The following is a 24,207-nucleotide window of genomic DNA, read 5'->3' on the forward strand; positions in this document are numbered from 1 at the left end:
GTTTGGACCGATCGGGCAGCGGTCCACCGGTTCGATTTTGAAGCATGTTTTAAAATTTTGGACCGAAGGAAAACAGACCGATGGGCTATACACACTGTTGTTTTGGACCGATGAAACTGAACCTCGGTCCATTCTCATCGGTTTTGTCCGACCGTGTGTACGGGGCCTCACTATATACTTAAACTACAACTATACCCTAAGAGCCGGTTCACACAGGGGCGACCTGGGATCCGACTTGAAATTGCCCCAAGTCATCCCAAGTCATGTGGTTGAGAAAATTAATGGAAGTGAATGGAGCCGTCTTAATACACACTACTGAAGTCGCTCCGACTTCAGAAAAGGTTCCTGTACTACTTCAATCCGACTTCTAGGCAACTTGTGGGCAACTTGTACTCATTGATTTCAATGGAAGTTGCCTCAGAAGTCTGATCACTGTCTTAAAGTGGAGTTTCCATCAAAAATATAACTTTGCTTTATATTGTAGCTTAGACCTATACAAGAAAAAAAAAAAAAACTTGAAATGCCTGTTGCTATGCGGTCCCACTAAATCTGCCTTCCTATTCACCTCGGATTCTGACGTCAGCTCCCTCGGCTCCCAGGATGCCGTGTGCTTCCCCTGTGTCTCCCGGCTTGTTGATGTTTATGGGTTGCCATCACAATGGCGTGCACTTTCGCCGCCGCTCGTTGTGATGGCAACCCAAGTGTTTGACGGCGTGGCGTTGCAGTTCTATTGTGGACGCACGAGAATGGGGTGGGACGGGCGGCCCTTTCAGCTAGTCATCCACACTATTCCCAGAAGTAATTGCTTGTGGGCTTCACAATGCCCAAAAGCAAAATGAGAACGTTCTGCAGACAACAATATAGAGTGTTCCTTTTGAATAACTCAGCGGAACAGCGGGACTTTTTTAAATAGTAAGTGAAACTATATTGACATTTACAACGAGAGATGAAAGCAGATATGTTTAAAAATGTGATGGGAACCCCGCTTTAACTAAAGCAACAATACAGGAAGAGAACATACATTTCTCAGGCAAACCCCTCCCTCCCACAGAGCTGATTGTTGTTTGATTGGCCACTGGAAAGCCTCCTGTCCTGGAGGCGACTTGAAGGTGCCTTGTACTGTCCTGGAGGCAACTTGAAGTTGCCTTGTAAGTTGCCTGATGATTCATACTCAAGTCGTGTCCAAGTTTCCTCCCAAAGTCGTGCTGGAAGTCGTGTTGCCCCTGTGTGAACCCGGCTCTTAAATATATCCTAAAGTATAAAAAAAGTCTGTGCAAAGAATGTTTATAATAAAATGATCTTGCACTAATCAAAGTATCATTTGAAATAGAATCTTATAAATAAATATCTGGTGATCCAGTCAGTTATTCCCCGTCCACTGAAAGGCAACTTTTCTGCAGGGACTGCAGTGCTGTCACCCTGAGCAGTAGTTGCATCTTTCCGCAGACTGAGGAGGGGGATTATCAGCACTTTTACTGTTGATAACCTTCCCATTCCCTGCCACTTAGCACAGGATAAGTGATTATGTGTCTAGAGGTAGTGATGCAGTGCTTCCTCTTGGCTCAGGGGTGTGAAGATTTTAGTGGCCTGTGTGATGACATAACATGGGCCAAGAACAGGAGTTTGTCACTTCCAGAAGAATTTCACTCTGTACTTAACCAAAATATAAGACTTAAAGCGGAGTTCCGGCCACAATTTCACTTTTTAAATATAAATACCCCTGTAATACACAAGCTTAATGTATTCTAGTAAAGTTAGTCTGTAAACTAAGGTCCGTTTTGTTAGGTTGTTACAGCATTTAGACACTTTATAAAATATAAATTGACTGGGGCCATCTTAAGTGTGGGTATCATGAAGCCAGACTGTATGACTTCCTGGATTTCAGCCTTGCAGATCTCGCACATGCTCAGTGCTGCACAAGCAGTGTCAGATCAGGTTTCAGCACCTGTGCTGTCCAAGTCACATGATTCTTTGAGACTGGGGAGTGCACAGACTCCTGGAAAGTTACACCCACTACATTCCCAGGAGTCTGTGCGGTGTAGGTTAGGAAGCATTAAGCACCTAGGTGCAGGAAGTGGGAAGATTAACTATTCTGCCTAGCAACAACACTTTGAAGGCATCTAAAAAAAAAAAAATTTCGTAAAGGACTAATGGCATTTTTTTAAAACTACTGATGCAATGTTATATTTATGGGTGGAACTTCACTTTAAAGTGACTGTAAAGTATAATTTTAAAGTATAATTTTATTTTAAACAAATACCTGCTCTGTGCAACAAAATTGCACAGAGTTGCCCCAATTCTCCTCTCCTGGGGTTCCCCGTCGATGCTCCTGGCTCCTCCTCCTCTCAGTGTGCCACTTACTACTGTGACACATCTGCAGGCTCACAGCTTGGGGCCACCCACCTCTCCATCATCACAGGATTTGACTAACAGCAGTGGGAGCCAAAGGCTCCCGTTGTCTCAGCAATGCCTGTAAAAGCAAAGAGAGCCGCTACATGGGAACAGTGCTGGACCAAGTGAGGGCTCAAGTAAGTATAAGGGGAGTAAAGGGAAATACAGGTACTAGAACATTGTTTACCTTAATGCAGAAAATGCATTAAAAGGAGAAGTCCAGCCTGAGCCTTTTAGGCTGGGCTTCTCCTAAGGGTCACAGGAGTGCAATTTTTTTTGCACTCCTGTGACCTATTTTCAGCAGAGAGTAGGCTGAAGCCCGCTCTTCACTGACGTCACTGCCATCAGTCGAGGCAGAGCGTCATCCTGACTTCCAAAGTCTGGATCCGCCAGCTGCCTTGACTGATCGAGCATCCATCTCAGCCACTGAGATGGATGCTCCCCACCCTTCCACAGCTCAGCACTCCAGTGAGCGTGAAGAAGCAGCGAGGAGAGACGCTGGCTAACAGTCAGCAGCTCTCCTTTTGGGGATCTGTGAGAACTGAGTGGTGTTCGGTGGCTCGGTTCTCAGTGCACAGACGCCGGGGGACAGCTGCAGCATCCACCTAGATAAGTATGAATCTAAAAAAACAAACAAAAAAAAAACATACTTCTCTTTTAAGGTAAAACATGTTTAGGCTTTTTGAACCACTTTAACCCCATCCACACAAAGTGACCTCTCTGACTGTATATTTAAATTGAACCTGTGACCAGACTATAGACATACAGTCAGTGGCGGCCCGTCCATAGGGGACGCCTGGGCGCCGCCCCCCCCCCACCCCAAAGCCATTAACAAAAGAAAATGAAAAAAAAAATGAAAAAAAAAATTTTTTTTTTTGGCCCTTTAAGAAAAAAAAGGTCCTTTAAAGTGTTCGGGGCGGGCTCTGGGCGCCGGGAACAGTGGGATATTAAGGCATAGGCATCATTGAAACGTCCTGCCAATGCTGCAGCAGGACGTTTCATTTGCAAGTTTTTTTTTTTAAGCTCTGTGGCTATGTGCAGGACGCCACTCCAGCCAATCACATCGGTCCTGTGTCTCTCCAGCCCCTCACATTGGTTCCTTCTGCACTGCTAGGAAATGAGCAGTGCTTTTCCCGGGCGGGCGGCTGTGTCACTTTCAGTTTCAGTTCTCTGGCTCCAGGATATGGAGGTAAGTAAAATATTCTTATTAAAACCCTTTATTTATTCTTTTAACCCAGTGTCTGTCCAGTGTCCACTCCTTCCACACTTCCTTGCTGGATGTATTGTCAGCTTGTGATGGAGAGTGGAGGGGGGGCCATGCTTCACCCGATCTGTGCTGGAGCCTTCATTACACACATCTCCTGTGTGTGAGGGAGGGCTCCCTGCTCTGCGACCTACAGCCATGCTTTACAAGTCTCTTATATCTGTCTCTTATATCTGTCTCTTATATCTCTCTTATATCTGTCTCTCTCTGTCCCTCTGTCTCTCTCTCTCTCTCTCTCTCTATCTATCTATCTATCTATCTATCTGATTATCTATCTATCTATCTGATTATCTATCTATCTATCTGATAATCTATCTATCTATCTATCTATCTATCTATCTATCTATCTAATTATCTATCTATCTGTCTAATTATCTGTCTGATTATCTATCTATCTATCTAATTATCTGTCTGATTATCTATCTATCTATCTAATTATCTGTCTGATTATCTATCTATCTATCTAATTATCTGTCTGATTATCTATCTATCTATCTAATTATCTGTCTGATTATCTATCTATCTATCTAATTATCTGTCTGATTATCTATCTATCTATCTAATTATCTGTCTGATTATCTATCTATCTATCTCTATCTAATTATCTGTCTGATTATATATCTATCTCTGTCCCTCTGTCTCTCTCTCTCTCTATCTATCTATCTATCTATCTATATATATCTATCTATCTATCTGATTATCTATCTGTCTGATTATCTATCTAATTATCTATCTATCTATCTAATTATCTGTCTGATTATCTATCTATCTATCTATCTATCTAATTATCTGTCTGATTATCTATCTATCTGTCTAATTATCTGTCTGATTATCTATCTATATATCTATCTATCTATCTATCTAATTATCTGTCTGATTATCTATCTATCTATCTAATTATCTGTCTGATTATCTATCTATCTATCTCTATCTAATTATCTGTCTGATTATATATCTATCTCTGTCCCTCTGTCTCTCTCTCTCTCTATCTATCTATATATATATATCTATCTATCTGATTATCTATCTGTCTGATTATCTATCTAATTATCTATCTATCTATCTATCTAATTATCTGTCTGATTATCTATCTATCTATCTATCTATCTAATTATCTGTCTGATTATCTATCTATCTGTCTAATTATCTGTCTGATTATCTATCTATATATCTATCTATCTATCTATCTAATTATCTGTCTGATTATCTATCTATCTAATTATCTGTCTGATTATCTATCTATCTATCTATCTATCTATCTATCTATCTATCTCTATCTAATTATCTGCCTGATTATCTATCTATCTATCTATCTATCTAATTATCTGTCTGATTATCTATCTATCTATCTAATTATCTATCTATCTGTCTAATTATCTGTCTGACTATCTATCTAATTATCTGTCTGATTATCTATCTATCTATCTAATTATCTATCTATCTGTCTAATTATCTATCTATCTAATTATCTGTCTGACTATCTATCTATCTATCTAATTATCTATCTATCTATCTATCTATCTATCTATCTATCTATCTATCTATCTATCTATATATCGATCTATCTAATTATCTGTCTGATTATCTATCTATCTATCTAATTATCTGTCTGATTATCTATCTATCTATCTATCTATCTATCTATCTATCTATCTATCTATCTATCTATCTATCTAATTATCTGTCTGATTATCTATCTATCTGTCTAATTATCTGTCTGATTATCTATCTATATATCTATCTATCTATCTATCTATCTAATTATCTGTCTGATTATCTATCTATCTAATTATCTGTCTGATTATCTATCTATCTATCTATCTATCTATCTATCTATCTATCTCTATCTAATTATCTGTCTGATTATCTATCTATCTGTCTAATTATCTGTCTGATTATCTATCTATCTATATATCTATCTATCTATCTATCTATCTATCTATCTATCTATCTAATTATCTGTCTGATTATCTCTCTATCTAATTATCTGTCTGATTATCTATCTATCTATCTATCTCTATCTACTTATCTGTCTGATTATCTATCTAATTATCTGTCTGATTATCTATCTATCTATCTATCTATCTATCTATCTGTCTGTCTGTCTGTCTGTCTGTCTTATCTATCTATCTATCTATCTATCTATCTATCTATCAATCTATCTATCTATCTATATATCTGTCTGTCTGTCTGTCTGTCTGTCTTATCTATCTATCTATCTATCTATCTATCTAATTATCTATCTATCTATCTAATTATCTGTCTGATTATCTATCTATCTATCTATCTATCTAATTATCTATCTATCTATCTAATTATCTGTCTGATTATCTATCTATCTATCTATCTATCTATCTATCTATCTATCTGATTATCTGTCTGATTATCTATCTATCTATCTATCTATCTATCTATCTATCTATCTATCTATCTATCTATCTATCTCTATCTAATTATCTGTCTGATTATCTATCTATCTATCTATCTATCTATCTATCTATCTATCTATCTCTATCTAATTATCTGTCTGATTATATATCTATCTATCTATCTCTATCTAATTATCTGTCTGATTATCTATCTATCTATCTATCTATCTATCTATCTGATTATCTGTCTGATTATCTATCTATCTATCTATCTATCTATCTATCTATCTATCTATCTATCTATCTATCTGATTATCTGTCTGATTATCTATCTATCTATCTATCTATCTATCTATCTATCTATCTATCTATCTATCTATCTATCTATCTCTATCTAATTATCTGTCTGATTATCTATCTATCTATCTATCTATCTATCTATCTATCTATCTATCTATCTCTATCTAATTATCTGTCTGATTATATATCTATCTATCTATCTCTATCTAATTATCTGTCTGATTATCTATCTATCTATCTATCTATCTATCTATCTATATCTAATTATATGTCTGATTATCTATCTATCTATCTATCTATCTATCTATCTATCTATCTATCTATCTCTATCTAATTATATGTCTGATTATCTATCTATCTATCTATCTATCTATCTATCTATCTATCTATCTATCTATCTAATTATCTATCTATCTGTCCTATCCAATCTATCCCTCTGTCTAAATGCAGGTCACATTGTCTGTGAGTGACATTGGGGGGGGGGGGGGTTTGGTTGGGGTTTTGTTTGCGCCCCCCCAAAAAAATGGAGCACCAGCCGCCACTGCATACAGTGGATAAAAAATATATAATGAGCTTGGGCGTATGTGAATAAAATTAATAAGTGAATAAATGAATGATAAACAACAGCACTCACAACATTGTACACAGCAACATCCAAAAATATATAGAAAAACATGTTGCTCTGTCTAAATATGTGAATTAACCTTCAAATTAATCAAATAATAATCATATAAACAAAGTCCAAAGTGATAAAGTGCAAAAGTCCATAAAATAAGTGCAACATCCAGTGTTTGAATAGATCAAGGTCTATACTCGCATCTGTGAGCTCTATTACCCCTCACATTAGGTGCAGATCAGCTAATGTGAGTCAAGCTGATCTGCACCTAATGTGAGGGGTAATAGAGCTCATAAATGCGAGTATAGACCTTGATAGGTCTTTGGATCTGGTAAGGGGACAATGCTTCCAGGTGCCCTATGTCAGCCTTTCTCAACCAGGGTGCCGCCTGAGGTCCTCAGGGGTGACTTGTCGTCCTAGTAGGGAAAAGCTGTCAGATGAGCTGAGCTCCCGATCCCCAACCACACTGTACTTTGGCAGTGAGGGAGCTTGGTCAGCAAAGTGAAAGCAAAGGGAGGGGGAGTGTCTGCTGTGCTCTCTGCCTCCCCCTACAGTGCAGTACCGGCTGTGTAAGGACAGGTACTGGACTGCAACATTTTAAAGCACCATACATGTGTGTGTTTGTATGTATGTGTGCATATGTGTTTCTATGTACATGTGTTTGTGTAAATGTGTGTGTACATGTGTTTGTATGTACATGTGTTTGTGTACACATGTGTTTGTGCATGTGTGTACATGTGTGTGTGTTTGTAGTACATGCATTTGTATGTGTGTAGGTACATGTGTTTGTATGTTTGTACATGTGTATGTACATGTGTGTCTATGTGTTTGTATGTACATGTGAGTACATATGTGTGTATGTGTGTGTATATGTGTTTGTATTTCTGCGTGTGTGCATGTGTGTATTTGTACGTGTTTTTATGTGTGTGTTTAATGTGTGTGCGTGTTTGCTTTTATGTGTTTATATGTGTATGTCTTTTATATGTGTATGTCTTTATATGTGTGTATGTATGTTACTTTTAATCCTGACCCCTATTCCTGTATGCTCACAGCTGCTTTTTAGGGCTTGTTTTCAATAGCAACAACGACTGCAGCTCCCCTGAAAAGCAGTTAATGCTCAGATCGCTATTCAGAGGCATTTGACAGGCGGTAAAGAGGCAAAATGTTGATTCCTCACCACCTGTTTTAACCCCGTAAATACAGCATCACTATACCACAACCATGTGCAATGCACACAGTTACAGGGCGGTTGCGATGCAGCCCAATTCACCTGGGGGTATACTTCCAGCCGCAGCCACAGCATGTCTACACTCCCAGTTGCTGCCTCTGCAGCTAAAGGGGGAGCAGTTGAAGGTGGTAAAAACAGCTCAACTGTTTGGTTTTTTTATCCTCCAACCTCACATGTGAACATGCCCTTGGTTTACATCTGTGTGGCTGTGTGTATTGCATCCCAATCATTTCAGTGGCCAAAAAAACCCGACCGTTTTTGTTTTTTAACCACTTAAGACCAGGAACCAAAATACAGATAAAGGACCAGGCCCCTTTTTGCGATTCGGCACTAAGTAAGTGAGTAAGAAACTTATATAGCGCAACACATGCGAACTGAATCGCCTCTGGGCACTGCGTTGCTTTGACTGACAATTGCGCGGTCGTGCGACGTGGCTCCCAAACAAAATTGGCGTCCTTTTTTCCCCACAAATAGAGCTTTCTTTTGGTGGTATTTGATCAACTCTGCGGTTTTTATTTTTTGCGCTATAAACAAAAATAGAGCGACAATTTTGAAAAAAATGCAATATTTTTTACTTTTTGCTATAATAAATATCCCCAAAAATATATAAAAAAAAAATTTTTCCCTCAGTTTAGGCCGATACCTATTCTTCTACCTATTTTTGGTAAAAAAAAATCACAATAAGCGTTTATTGATTGGTTTGCGCAAAATGTATAGCGTTTACAAAATAGGGGATCGTTTTATTGCATTTTTATTAATTATTTTTTTTACTACTAATGGCGGCGATCAACAATTTTTTTTCGTGACTGCGACATTATGGCGGACACTTTGGACAATTTTGACGAATTTTTGAGACCATTGTCACTTTCACAGCAACAAATGCTATAAAAATGCATTGTTTACTGTGAAAATGACAATTGCAGTTCGGGAGTTAACCACTAGGGGGCACTGAAGGGATTAAGTGTGACCTCATATGTGTTTCTAACTGTAGGAGGCGGGGCTGGACGTGTGACGTCATCGATCGCCTTTCCCTATATCAGGGAACAGACAATCAATGACAGCGCCACAACGAAGAACAGGGAAGGTGTGTTTACACACACCTCTCCCTGTTCTTCAGCTCCGGGGACCGATCGCGGGACTCTGGCGGCGATCGGGTCCGCGGGTCCCACGGTGCTTCGGACCGGGTCGCGCGAGCGACCCACAGCTGGGCATTTAACAATCACGTACAGGTACGTGATTGTGCCCAGCTGTGCCATTCTGCCGACGTATATCGGCGCTTGGCGGTCCTTAAATGGTTAATTATGCCACACCAAAATCACCCAGCATTTGCCAATGTGTGGGGCACTATTAAAAAATAATGGCATCCCTAAAAAGCAAAGCAATTGTCTGCATGTCAGGAATGAGCATGATTTTGTCTGCGTTCTGCGACACGCAGTAACATGAACCAAGCTTTAGACTGGGGTGCCCTTAAAACTGAAAATACTTTTAAAGGGCACTCCAACTGGAAAAAGGTTGAGAAATACTGCCCTATCTTATGCTATAACCTGCCAAACTAATGCCGCGTACACACGATCGGTCAAACTGATGAGAACGTTCTGATGGACCGTTTTCATCAGACCAAACCGATCGTGTGTAGGCCCCATTGGTTATTTATCCATCGGTAAAAAAAAACGATCGTCTGTAGGTACGTCCATCGGTTAAAAATCCACGAATGCTCAGAATCAAGTCGACGCATGCTTGGAAGCATTGAACTTCATTTTTTTCAGCACGTCGTTGTGTTTTACGTCACCGCGTTCTGACACAATCGTTCTTTTAACTGATGGTGTGTATGCACGACTGACTATCAGTCAACTTCATTGGTTAACCGATGGAAAAATCCATCAGACCGTGTACGCGGCATAAGAGTTATTACACAGGTGCAAGCTCACGTTTTTAAATGGCTGCAGAGTCATTCTCAAGGCTCGATAACAATGAGCAAAGTATGGATGGATGGAGAAGAGGATTAACATTTGGTCCTTAAGTGCCTTCTTACTATGAGCTCACCATATGCTATGCAGTTACCCAGCTGTGCTATTTTTGAGATGGTTTACTATTTTCATATTTGTGAGAGGTGACTCTTTTTACTCTACCACTACTGCATCTAAGTGACTGAACTTTAATTTCCCACGTTTTTAATTTGTGACTAATCTGCTCCATTGGTAATTCACTAGGAATTTTGCATGCTCACTAGCAAGTTCTTGTGTTGCATTCATGGTGCTATCCTCATTGAGTTCGGAAAAGGGAATTTTTACTGTTGCTCAACTACTTACATATTGTAGTTTGCACTTGTAGTGCAAAGTGGATTTACCTTTCATAAATAACCCCCATTGTGTGATGCAGGGATCTCTCTTGCTGAGCAAGAAATAAAATTAAAAAAAAGTATGTGTATGCCCAACATAAAACAGAGAATAGTACTGCTTCCATATAAATAATTGTTAAAAATAAATATTAGAAAATGTCAATTGTGTACATCCCGTGACTCGATAATCCATTGCATGTTACACAGAAATGTTTGTGCTAGAAAGTTTATGACTGACCTTTAACATCTAAGCGTATGAAAGGAATGCAGAAGTACATAACATATTTCAACAGTCATTAGCTTGGCATATTTCAACATAATGGCTTTTCATTACCAGTATTAGCTTTGATCAGAATCTTTCACAGGAGAGCTTACCTCTTCTTGGCCTCCTCATACTGCCAATTAAGTCTCACTCTGTCCACCAGTCTTGATTTATCATCATAGCCATACTGTATGGAATGAATATCAATAACATTACTAAGCAAATACGTTCTAAAAACAAATGAAAATGACAAGGACTTCAACTGCATAATTAACAAATTAATAACAAATTGTAAAATAAAACAGTAACTTGAAAGAATTTTTGGGAAAACTTGTAAATTGTTGTTCAAGTGATAAGCCTAAAGCCCAACTCTAGGAATTGCAACAAAACTAACCTTTTATACATGAAGCCATCACCCAGTACAATGCAGAGCCAACAGCCCTGAGAGGGAATCGCACTGTAAGAGCATTTTTTTAAGCTCCTGGAGTAGTGTTTTTCTTTGGAATTACACTGAAGCCCCATACACACTATCAGTTTTCCTGCAGGTTTTCTCTTCAGGTTTACCAAAACCATCTAATATGAGGTCAAACCTCAAGAGTTTCAGTTTGTATGCAATCAGGCAGGCCCTTGCACTACATGGTTTTGGTAAACCTGAAGAGAAAACCTGCAGGAAAACTGATAGTGTGTATTGGGCTTGACCCTTCCGGTAGCCCATGTTTTCTATCTTCTCTCAATTGAAGAGTACAACCTCCACCAGGCTCTTCAGCATCCAACACATGCAGGATGCCTGTGTCGCCTACCACATGTAGTTTAATCCTACAGAACACAATGGCCGGGGGTCAGTGGAAAGAGCCACAGCCAACAGGTGGGGTACACAGGCATCCAAAAATCCAAGAAGGGTGGAATGCTGAAGAGTGTGATGTAGGGGGCAGCACTTCAAACAAGATAAGATCGAAGACAGGCTACCACTGTGATACCTCTTCTATTATGGGTACCTGCTTTGGAGAATTTCTGGGATCATGGCAGTGTTGCTTTACTACTACTATCTGTAAGCTGCTTTGTACTGTTTTTAGAATCACTTTTTCACTGTAAAATTCTAGAAAATTAAGAAGGTACCCCTACCTCTTTTACATATGGAATGTCACAGGCCAGCCCATCTCTGTTTTTTAAAAAAAAGTTAAATTCCCACAACACATTGCCTCAATAATGTCGCAGGACAAGCTCTTTGGCAGCTATGAGACATAATTTACTATGCTGTTGATAGGGTAATCACATGGTTTACTGAACACACATAAATTTGAGACTGAAAAAAATGTATATAGTGTTTTATAAAAAAAAATAAAAATGAAAGGACAGGGTAGTACTAATCATTTAAAAAAGATTAAAGGAGACAAGTGGCGATCAGGTGAAAAGTAATCAAGTAGACCTGCGAAGACTTCTCAAGATATGTCAAATTCAATGTTTTCCTATGAGAGCCGTTTTAACTGATACTACACAAGTTGCTTCAACGTTAGAAAAGGTTCCTGCACTACTTTGGTCCAACTTGGGTATGATTTTAGGCTGGCACAGGCTCCTAAACAGCATCCAAGTTGGAACAAGTCGGAAGGAAGTCGTACGATTTTGTCGTCACAGCAGTGTGAACCGAACCTAAATGCACAGTATTGGGACAGCCAAGTTCTTTGGGTAAAAAAAAACAAATTTTAACACAAATGTGGCTGTGATCAAGTTTGACATGAAAAAGAATCCAACTGGTCACATGCTTCTAGACTTCATACTTTCTTCTGGATACCTGCACTGAATTAATGAGAAATAGAGAAAAGACATCCATCCTAAAATGGAATGAAAAAAGAGATCTGGACGCACATATTCAATTTCCCACACACACCAATAGTATATGTATATCTTCCATCTGAATGGGCCGGACACTTCAGTATACATTCAGGGATGTTTTTCAAACCACAACTATGTAGACTCAGGCTGTGGCTACACAGGCTATTATTCCGTTAGAGAGATTTAACTTCTTGTTGGTAGCCACCTCATCTGTACCGTCAATGTGATGTTAATAATTAAAATAAATCAATAAAACTGCCACTATAGACCTAGCCTAATCAACAAGCATTCATTTATCATGCATGATCAGGAATATGCTGATAACAGAGGCAACTAATTACAATGTAATACAACAGTCACATTATTTCTGTCCGCAACACTCCAGTCAGATGTTATGAAGTTGGAGGCTTTCACAGCAATAGCTATGATCAGATTGGGAACTTGGGTATCAGACTGATAGTGTGTCCAGCAAACAATGGGGTCTTTGCAGGATGCAATAATTACAGCACACAGGTTTTACCATGCACATTTCATATTTTCTTGGTTTTCAAGTTGTTATAATTAATAAAATCACCAACCAACCCCAAAACTAACCTTCCAAGGGAGGACTAGGCACCACCAGGTACAGAACAGTGCTTTTGTATTTGCAAACCAGTGCTGCAGGAACCCACAGAAAGCAAATGCCAAATTCAATATAACTTGATGCAATGTGGGGTCCCTCCATAGACTGTGGGATGAAGCAAGGGAGTTATCCAGTGATGATTGTACCAAGCTGGAAGTTGCATTCTGAGGGTGCACAATGTTTTGGGGGTTCCAGAGGTATCTTGCAGAATCAGTTTGGAAAAGCAAAGGCATTATTGGTACCTAGACATCATTGAAATGCTAGTTTGGGGGACTTGGGGATACTGAAAAGTTTACTTTACTTGCTTCTTTTTGCCCTGTGGTAAAACACCCAAAGGAGAATACTTTCAAGCCTCGTACACACGACCGGTTTTCTCGGCAAGAAAGCTGATGGGAACAGCTTTTTGCCGTGAAAACCGTGCGTGTGTATGCTTTCTCATCAAAAAAACTGCCAGGAATCCCAACGAGAAAAATAGAGAACCTGCTCTCTATTTTCTCGTCGGGATTCTCGGCAGAGTGTTTCCTTTCCAAGAAAACTGTACGTCAGTATGCTTACCTGTCCCCAGGTAAACCCGCGCATGCTCGATGAGACTTTGACACATGCGCAGTAGCATACAAGGGTAGTGTAGGGTGTAGCAAGATGGCGGCGACGGCATTGAATGTGACGAGCGCCTGCTCATCGTAGTTGATGATGTCACTGCGTTCTTGCCACTCAAAAGAACGGCGGTTCTTTTGAATGGCCGTCTGTATGCACGGCAAACTTGCCAGGAATCCCGTCAGAAAAACCAAAGTTTTTTTCCTGGTGGGATTCCCGGCCGTGTGTACAGGGCTTCAGCCTCACTTCAGGGATCTACGCTGTGGCCCTGCCTGAAGCCACACAGCATCTGCATAAAGAAGTTTCAGCTGGGTCCTGTATCTAGTGGTTTTGTTCCTTCTTATGGCTGGGTCCATACGCCTCTGGATAACTATCTTCCATGAGTACATAAATTAGAACCAATGAGGCAGTTGACATTTTTTAAGCAAAGGCTGTGCATTGATGGGCAGGGCTACACAGGAAAGATCTACGAGAAAGTGGATATTTCCCTCAGTGGGTAAAACTTCAGGAGGGCAGAGAAGAAATTATTAATGACTTCATTAAAAGTACAATTATTCTATAACACTTCCTAAATACTCAAGTCTGTTCTACCAGGCTGAGAGTATCATAATGGAAAATCTACAGTGAAAAAAAATATTAAAAAATCCGTACCTCAAAAAAGCAAAAAAGCAAATGCATAACAGTACTTAATCTACCTTTCCTGTGTCATGTGCTGATTATCACTACTCTTATGCAGTCATTTCCATCTAAAGTTCCTTATCAAACTGACACTGTTGCTTCAGGTATAGTTTTTTTATTAAAAGAAAAGTTTGTTTAAAGTGCATGTAAACCCTAACAATACATTTCCGTTAAAAAAAGTGGGTAACTAAAGCGCTAGCCAACAGTGAAAATGATAAGTGACCAATAAAATAACTCAAAATGCTGCTCAAATCTAAAATGTGCTAACAACAAATATAAGGTATAAAGTGGAAGTGATGAGCGCAAACTGAAAATCTAAAAGTGAATATAAAGACAGTCAAAAGACTGATAACATCTATAGATCAACGAAAATTGGCAAAACATAAACCATAAATAAAGTCCAAAACTTAAAACCAAATACAACTAATGTGTCAAAACATATGGATAAAGTCCAATGTGTATAAATCAAGTGAATCAACTTGTGTAAAAGCTTCTGCCCTTGGACATCAATGTGGACAATCTGTATGGAACTTCACAATGATTGAGCTCACAGAGCGCTTACCTCCAATTAGAGGATAATGCGTGTCAACGAAATCCTCGAGATGTTGGGATGGTTTCCCAGAGGAATCCCCTCCAGTCAAAGGATGATGCGTGTCCCCGAAATCCTCCTATTGCTGGGTTGAACTCCAGGAGCGTTCTCTGTGTACACTAGTGGTGTAGGTCTCGATGAGGTGGAATCAGGAACCTCTGATAAAGTCACGTGACGTGACGCAACGCGTAAGGTAGGCGTGACCGGAAGTGATGCGATACCCTGACCGTCCACCGGAAGTGCCGCTGTTTTTGGCGTTTTATTCGTTTCTTTGATGTAAGCACATTTTATCTTCATTAAATTTCTTTAAGTGCTTACTTACTTCACAATGAGAGTTTTTTATCTTCATTTTTGCTCCTGTTAATACTTGTGGCCACCTGTGAGCTGATTCCACCTCATCGAGACCTACACCACTAGTGTACACAGAGAACGCTCCTGGAGTTCAACCCAGCAATAGGAGGATTTCGGGGACACGCATCATCCTTTGACTGGAGGGGATTCCTCTGGGAAACCATCCCAACATCTCGAGGATTTCGTTGACACGCATTATCCTCTAATTGGAGGTAAGCGCTCTGTGAGCTCAATCATTGTGAAGTTCCATACAGATTGTCCACATTGATGTCCAAGGGCAGAAGCTTTTACACAAGTTGATTCACTTGATTTATACACATGGGACTTTATCCATATGTTTTGACACATTAGTTGTATTTGGTTTTAAGTTTTGGACTTTATTTATGGTTTATGTTTTGCCAATTTTCATTGATCTATAGATGTTATCAGTCTTTTGACTGTCTTTATATTCACTTTTAGATTTTCAGTTTGCGCTCATCACTTCCACTTTAATACATTTCCGTTATTTGCTCCCTTTTGGTATATTATCTGTTTTATAACAGGAAAAAAAATCCTGTTCTACTTGTCAGAACTTGTGGAGTGTCATTTGTTATGTGCTCTCTGACTATTATTTAGCATTTTCTGTTCTTATCTTGGGCTATAAATCCATCAGTCCCTATGCTGTGGATAAGAATACCGTGGGAGTGGCTGAGTAGTTTAGCAGTCAACAAGCAGGGCTGACAACACTCAGTTCACAAAAATGTGGGGTGTCAGCCCACAATAGAAATTAACTGTTACTAAAACCACACCAGTAAATTCAGTCTGTATATGCAGTAAAGCATGTTTTCTATACTCACTATGGAACCTAAGAGGTTAATTCACTGCATTTTGTAAAATGGCTTTTCGATCCTGTGTACTCTGATCCCTTCTTTTACTATCCCCATTCCATCTGCTAATGGTACAGAGCCTTGGAGGCATTCTGCACGTGCTCAGTTTGGTTTGTATTGCTAGAGAGTTTTTTTTGTATTGTTTTTTTGGGGAGAGGGTGCATGTGATCAGCACAGAGCCTGTTCAGACAGAAAGTCAGGGGTCATGCAGCCAGCCTTTTTTTTCATTGACATAAGGCACATGTACAATAGGCACACTGCTGTTCTTACATTGTTAGCTTTCATCAGTGCAGGAAATGAAAATAACAGAGAACCCCTAACAGAGAACAAACCAAATGAAAAGCCATGTAAACAAACTCTATAGTTTCAGAAAATATGTACTTGCAATATTAGTTTTTTTTCATATAGGGTAACTTCTATTTTTAAGTTTCCCTCATACTCAGTTTCTTTTTAAGAGAATCCCATGGTTTCAAGTCACATATGGCTTACTTCCTCATACTTTTGAATAAGAATGTGCACAAATTACTGTTAGGAATTTTTCTCAGTTCCAATTACCAAGCAGCTCAGCATCCAAAACCGGGTTTTGAAGTTACATTATATCCCATGAAATCTTCGGATTTCAAAACTTGTCTTTCACTGCCAAAAGTGGATGCAGCACTGCAGAGGTTGGCCAGACATGTTGCCCTCCAATTGGATGACCAAGTGACCTTTAAAGGATGTGACCAGGGGGTTGATTCAAACTTGAAAGAAGGATTTTGTGCAAGGAGGTTATCGCCTTAAGTTCCAACACTTTCCTCCGAGAAACCTGTTTATACAAATATCCCAAACATGCCAGAAGTAGGCATTGAAATTATATATAAAATAATTCTTTAAAGCAAATGCCATTGCGCTAGACCCCAGAAGCAAAAGAGGGAAGGGGGATTTTCTCCTATATTCCCACTTTGACAGGCGTAAAATTTTGAATCAGTTGTGAATCTGAAGTGTCTGAATTGCCATATGAGAGTTCCACAATTTTGGGCAGAGATGCTACAGACAATCAAGACTGTAGTTTTAGGCCCCTTTAACACAGGGTGGATGCTCAGCCGGCAATCTGTCCACTGATTCCCGCTGAAATGTTGGATGGCTGGTCTGTGTCCGCTCCGCTTATGCAGAGAGGATACAAACACAGCCCGCACCTCTCTGGGCGGTTGGATGTAAATGGACCAATAGAGAATGGTGATCCCCATCCATCTTTTTTTAGCGGATCAGATTGGATGTCGGCGAGTGTAAACGGACATCCACTGCTTCACAGAGGACAATGATCGGGTTCGATCGGGTCCACCTGATAAACTGACAGGCGGCAAGCTGGAAGTTGGTGAATATGTTCACTTCCCAGCATCACCTAGATGATTCTTCAGCTTCTTTTTGATTCTATGTCTTTGTTCAGAGATGAATGTATGTCTTTTGCAATTACTATGGTGTGTTTCTACTCTTTTGTGACGTCCTTCCCTGTTCTAAATGCTGTGTAGATCCAATGGAAATGCTGATGTAAGGAGGCCAGTAATATAGAAATTTGTTGATATATGTTTTCTATCATTTTCTTTCCTGGTCTCTCTCAAGTCAGAACACAACCATCTTGAAATGCACGTACAAGTTCAAATGGAAACACAAAGAGAAAAGTTTGTCTTGAGGGCATCAGGGGGGAGTTGACCCATTAGTATGTTGACATGAGTCAACAATTATTTGTGTTTGCTCACTTAAATATTTTTTATTTTATTTATCAGTACAAGCTGAATATTAACTTATTGACTCACAAGAGACCTGAATGTCTTGCTTTTTGGCAATAGCATATTATGGGTCCATTCCCTTCACACATCACTGCACACATGTTAACATGCAGTATTTTGTGCATTTACATGTATTAAAATAAGGAAGGCGATTCAAAATCCTGCCTGTGTACTAAAAAGCAATTTACAATGGACCTGCAGCATTTTATTCAATGCAGTGCACCACAATGCACAAGTTTCTCGTGTGCATTGTGGTCCAATGGTTAGGTGCATAGAAGTGTATTATAAAATCAAATGGCATCACAACACATATGTATCATGCTTTAGAGTAATGTGGATACTTAAAAAGATGTAAGGTTTGCTGTGAGCATTAATTTTTTTTTAAAACAAGAGACCCAAAGGTTTTGCTTTTTGTCATAAGTGTTTTTTTCACATTAAGTATGATTATCCTACCAGCCTAGCTTCAAAGTGAGAGGCTGTGAGATTTAAGCCAGCCACAGACAGTTTTAATCCCAGCCGGTTCAGTAGGGACCGGTCGAGATTAGAACCTTGTATGGGCAGGCAAAATGTACCCAAATAGCTTGATCGATCAACTTGGGTATAACCAGCCTGCCCAGTTTTATGTGTGATTATTGCAAGCAGCTGTTATAGGCAGGGACAGCTTCAACCGCCCCCACCAGGAGAACACAATGGCTCTACGGGAGGGATTCCCCTGTCAACACTGTCATGGTTGCAGTAAAGAACTTCACTCCATCTATGGTCGGCCTTGGGTACATTCAGCCTACCCATAAATGACGTCTATGACCGGCTTTAGGTAAGTATGCATCCTGGGGAAGGGGGGTTACTTTAGGTCAGGGGGGCTAGGCAGACAAAAAATGTGTACTTTAGGTAAAGTAAACTTATCCTGTGCTTCTGACAACAAGCAAAACGCTTAGCTCTGCTGAACATCAAATGAATACAGCAAATCTTACATCTTTATTTATCTATCTACAGTATATTTATCTATAATCACAATATGAAAGTCGTATGACTCCCAGTAACTTTGTCTTTAACCAAAGAATACATTACCTCTTCAACGTTATCAGTTTGTGAGCAGGCATCACAGAATTGCTGTGGCAAACAGGGGTCACTGAGCGAGCTTGAATTGTGGATGTTTTGCATAGAATCTGTGATACAACAGCTGTTTCTGAAACCATCGGTCAGCTTGGCAAGGCTCTAGAGATAAAAAAAGGAATTGTGTTACACCACCCCTCAACTAAAAACATTTTAAAACAATTAACTCATTTGTTTCACTTCTATTTTTCATGTCAAGCCAATGCAAAAAAGTGGTAACTAACAGAGTCTGTTGAACAGTGGCTCTTGGTGGCCAAACTATTCTGGCTAGTACTAAATTGTTACTGTAGTGGTCAAACTTGTGAGCCCAGGTTTCTTTGATAGCGGCCTTCAGCTCATATGCACTGTTGGATCTGGTAGCTCTCATCTTCCTCTAGACCAGTGGTTCTCAACCTGGGGGTCGAATGAGGATTTGCCAGGGGTCACTGAACCATATACTGTTCCTGAAGCCCGCTCTCCCAGCCTTTCCATGGCCACCCAGCTGGGCTGTTCCTGGAGTCTGTGGCCACCCACTCAGCCTCTTTGCAGCCACCCATTCAGTTCACCTTAGTCTCATCAGACCACAAGACATGGTTCCATTAATCCATGTCCTTAGTCTGCTTGTCATCAGCAAACTGTTTACGGGCTTTCTTGTGCATCATCTTTAGAAAAGGCTTCCTTCTAGGACAACAGCCATGTTTGACCATGGCAAGGCCTGTTCTGAGTGGAACCTGTTCTGTTAAACTGCTGTATGGTCTTGGCTACCATGCTGCAGCTCAGTTTCAGGGGCTTGACAATTTTCTTATAGCCTAGGCCATCTTTACTTAGAGCAACAATTATTTTTTTCAGATCCTCAAAGTTCTTTCCCATGAGGTGCCATGTTGAACTTCCAGTAACCAGTATGAGAGAGTGAGAGCGATAACGCCAAATTTAACACACCTGCTCCTCATTCACACCTGAGACCTAGTAACACTGACGAGCCACATGACACCAGGAAGGGAAAATGGCTAATTGGGCCCAATTTGGACGTTTTCACTTAGGGGTGTACTTACTCTTGTTGCTAGCGGTTTAGACATTAATGGCTGTGTGTTGAGTTATTTTGAGGGGACAGAAAATTTACACTGTTATACAAGCTGTACACTCACTACTTTACATTGTAACAAAGTGTAATTTCTTCAGTGTTGTCACATGAAAAGATATAATAAAATATTTACAAAAATGTGAGGAGTGTACTCACTTTTGTGAGATACTGTGTATGTATGTATATATATATATATATATATATATATATATATATAAATATGTGTGTGTATTTTCATAACGGTAACCTTAGAGCCGGTTCACACTGCGGCAGCACGACTATAGGGGCGACTCTGCAAGTCGTCCTGAAGACGACTTCAGAGGCGATTAGCAAAATGACTTCTGTATAGAAGTCAATGCAAATCGCCCCAAATTCGTACAAGAACCTTTTTCTAAGTCGGAACGACTTGCGTCGCTCCTATTAGAACGGTTCTATTGCACAGAATGGGACGCGACTCGTCAGGCAGTCGTCCCAGTGTGAACCGGCACTTATAAAATGCAAAACTTTTTAACAATACATAAAAAACAACTTTATCCAAAATAAAAAAAGATACAACTTTCTTTTGTAGTAGGAGTGAGCCAAGAAGCTGCTGTCAAAAATATTTACTTTCACTAACTAACATTTTACGAGAGAAATATTAGTCTCTTGACAGAAAAGGATTACCATATTTCAAATAAAGCAGAATGCAAGAGAATAATGAAATTGAGTATTAGTTTCACAGCAGTCATATATTAGGGTTACACTGCATTAGGCTGCGTCTGCTTGTTTTACAGGCTTTTTTTTTTACCTTTTGTACAGGCATATTTGTGGGTGGCAGAGCATTTTTTAAATACTTTTTAGTCAATAATAAGTCTATTGTTGCCAAAAACACTTGAAGCTTGAAGCCCATAGCGCAAAAGAAGCTCATTTTCTTTTTCAAGCTACAAGCTTCAAGAGATGCTACACTCAGGTGTGAACGAGGACAAGTTAAAACAATGGAATTTGAATGTTGAACGTTTTGGAGCTTTAGGCTGCAAAACACAGAGGTGTGAATGGGGCCTTATGTTCTGATGACAGATATTTACCCTCCTGAGATCAGATATTTAGACTCTGGCCTCTTAAGCATGGTACACACGGGCTGAATATCCGCCGACTCAATACAAACTCATGTGTACAGCAGCCTGTCTGACAGAAGCTGGCCGAATGACTGACTTCTGTCCAATGGGCATGCTGGAAAACAAGCATTTGATTGTCATCTGATCAGCGCTGGCAGCCAATGGCTGTGAGTGCTGACCAATGTGTTCTGGAGGGGGGGGTGTCGATCCCCCTGTCAAAACACAATAGCTCTGTGAGATTGCTGTACTAACATCACTTAGTACAGCAAGCTCAATTTTATTTCAATCAGCCCACTGATTTGAACAAACAAGAATGATTCGACGCATGCGTGGAATTCCTTATATGACAGCGTCGCGCTCGTCGCCGCCTCATCATCGCGGCGACGGCGCGACACGTCATCGCGAGGGGATTTCGGCGTGAATTTCGATCCTATGGTGAGTACACTCCATCGGATCCAAATCCGCTGAAATCCTCGAGAGGATTTATCCGCGGAAACGGTCCGCTGGACCGTATCCGCGGATAAATCCTCTCGTGTGTACTAGGCCTCAGTGTGAGAAAGATGCAAAAAAATATCAGTAGGGGGAAATACTTTTTCACACAACTGTATCACGTCAGGCAGCCCACTGATTATCCTAGGTCAGAGTGCTGAGTCTCATGAATAGGAAACAGCTCTGCTACTGTTTAAGATTAATACTTTACAATGTAGTGTAATAAAGAAATACACAGTTTAAAGGGGTTGTAAAGGTAATAAAAAATCCCCAAATAGCTTCCTTTACCTTAGTGCAGTCCTCCTTCACTTACCTCATCCTTCAGTTTTGCTTTTAAATGTCCTTATTTCTTCTGAGAAATCCTCACTTCCTGTTCTTCTGTCTGTAACTCCACACAGTAATGTGAGGCTTTCTCCCTGTTGTGGAGAAAGCCTCTTGAGGGGGGAGGGAGCGAGCAGGAGGGTCAGGATGATCTCTACTTTGCAGATAGAGAAAGGAGCTGTGTGTTAGTGGGCGTCCTGACACTCCTACTCGCCCCCTCCCCCCTTAAGAGGCTTTCTCCACACCAGGGAGAAAGCCTTGCATTACTGTGTGTAGTTACAGACAGAAGAAAAGTGAGGATTTCTCATAAGAAATAAGGACATTTAAAAGCAAAAGGATGAGGTAAGTGAAGGAGGACTGCACTAAGGTAAAGGAAGCTATTTAGGGAATTTTGTTTCTACCTTTACAACCCCTTTAAATACATTCTTGAGACAAATCTCTACCATTCAGTAGAAATGAGCTTGGAGTCTTCTCTCAGAACTCAGAATTCAGCTGTCAGTGGTGAGCCGGTGAGCTGCAAATGTGGAATTCCATGCCCCGCAACTGTACATACACAAAGGGACAGGAGTGTTTGTGACATCATTGACCTAATATAGCCATGTGACCATACCAGGCCAAGGATGTCACAAGAATCCCTGCCCCCTTGTGTACATGCAATTGTAGGGCAGAACATTTCTGGGCTGCAAATAATAGGTCCAAGAATGACAGTTGCTTTCAGTTTGGTTACACTCAAGTCCAGACTGAACCCAAGCTCATCACTACTAGTCAGCAAGGTCATTACTACTTCTTAGAGGTCTGCTCATACTCTGCACTGGACAGAGGGGATGATGCTAATTCACTGTACAGTAAGAAGGCTGGAAATGTGAGAAAGGGAGCTGCACTGCTCAACCACAAACTTAAATAGCTTAAAGTGATATTAAAGGTTAATTTTGTTAAAATAACAAACATGTTATACTTACCTGCCCTGTGCAATGGTATTGCACAGAGCACCGCCGATCCTCCTTTTCTCGGGTCCCACGCTAGTGCTCCTGACTTTTACCCCCTTCAAGTACCCCCCACCAGCAAGCCATTTGCTAGAAGGGGTACTCATGTGGGCTCAGTCCTTAGCCACATTGTGTGCATCTACTGACACAAATAGTGCGGCTCGGCTGCGCTCCCCGTCCTCTCATCACTGGATTTGAGTGACAGCAGCAGGAGTCAATGGCTGCTCTCACATAGTCCAGTGAGGAGGGAGAGAAACGGCAGAACCGCACAGCACCAGACCGAGATTGGCTCAGGTGAGTATTTGGGGGCAGAGAATTAATTAAGGAAAAAAAAAAAGCCTTTAGAACCACTTTGTTCAGGAGTTATGTGCGTCATCCGCATGACTGCGTATGGAAAATGTGTGTTGAAGCTGTGTTCGGCAGAGCTAGCAGCAGGAGATGTAAGTGTTTGCTTTTCAACTACAGCTGTTTTTAAGAACAAAGAAATGTAAAGTGTATGCAACGCCAAACATGAAACTTATTTCACTTTGTTTTATTTGCTCCTTTTTGGTCTTCTAAACACACCATTGCAAACATTTTGTTATGTCTGTTTTTAGTGCAAAAAAAAATTATAATTCTGTTTATCTTGTCAGAACTTCAGGAGTATCCTGTGCCCTGAACTCTCTGTCTGCATTTCAAAGAGACTATTTAGCCCTTACAGTACTTATATTGGACTACAAGTCCATTAACCACTTAAGACCCGGACCAATATGCAGGTAAAGGACCTGGCCCCTTTGCGATCCGGCACTGCGTCGCTTTAACTGACAATTGCGCAGTCGTGCGACATGGCTCCAAAACAAAATTGGCGTCCTTTTTTTCCCACAAATAGAGCTTTCTTTTGGTGGTATTTAATCACCTCTGCGGTTTTTATTTTTTGCGCTATAAACAAAAATAGAGCAAATTTTTTTAAAAAAAAAACAATATTTTTTACTTTTTGCCATAATAAATATCCCCAGAAAATATATAAAAAAAACATATTTTTTCCTCAGTTTAGGACGATACGTATTTTTCTACATATTTTTGGTAAAAAAATAGCAATAAGCG

At 40.1% G+C, this 24,207-nt stretch overlaps 1 protein-coding gene across 1 annotated transcript in view; it reads right to left on the reverse strand.

The window, feature by feature from the left end:
* Nucleotides 1-24,207, reverse strand: part of WWC3 (WWC family member 3) — a 257,499-nt gene that overhangs the window by 75,327 nt on the left and 157,965 nt on the right. Inside the window, exons 7-8 of the mRNA XM_040338138.1 lie at nucleotides 19,133-19,279; nucleotides 10,882-10,955 (exon numbers count right to left, since the gene is read on the reverse strand). Of these exons, the coding sequence (XP_040194072.1) occupies nucleotides 10,882-10,955; nucleotides 19,133-19,279 (221 nt within the window). The remainder of the gene's footprint in view (nucleotides 1-10,881; nucleotides 10,956-19,132; nucleotides 19,280-24,207) is intronic.

Source organism: Rana temporaria, chromosome 2, assembly GCF_905171775.1.
Source record: "Rana temporaria chromosome 2, aRanTem1.1, whole genome shotgun sequence".
Taxonomy (NCBI): Eukaryota; Metazoa; Chordata; class Amphibia; order Anura; family Ranidae; genus Rana; species Rana temporaria.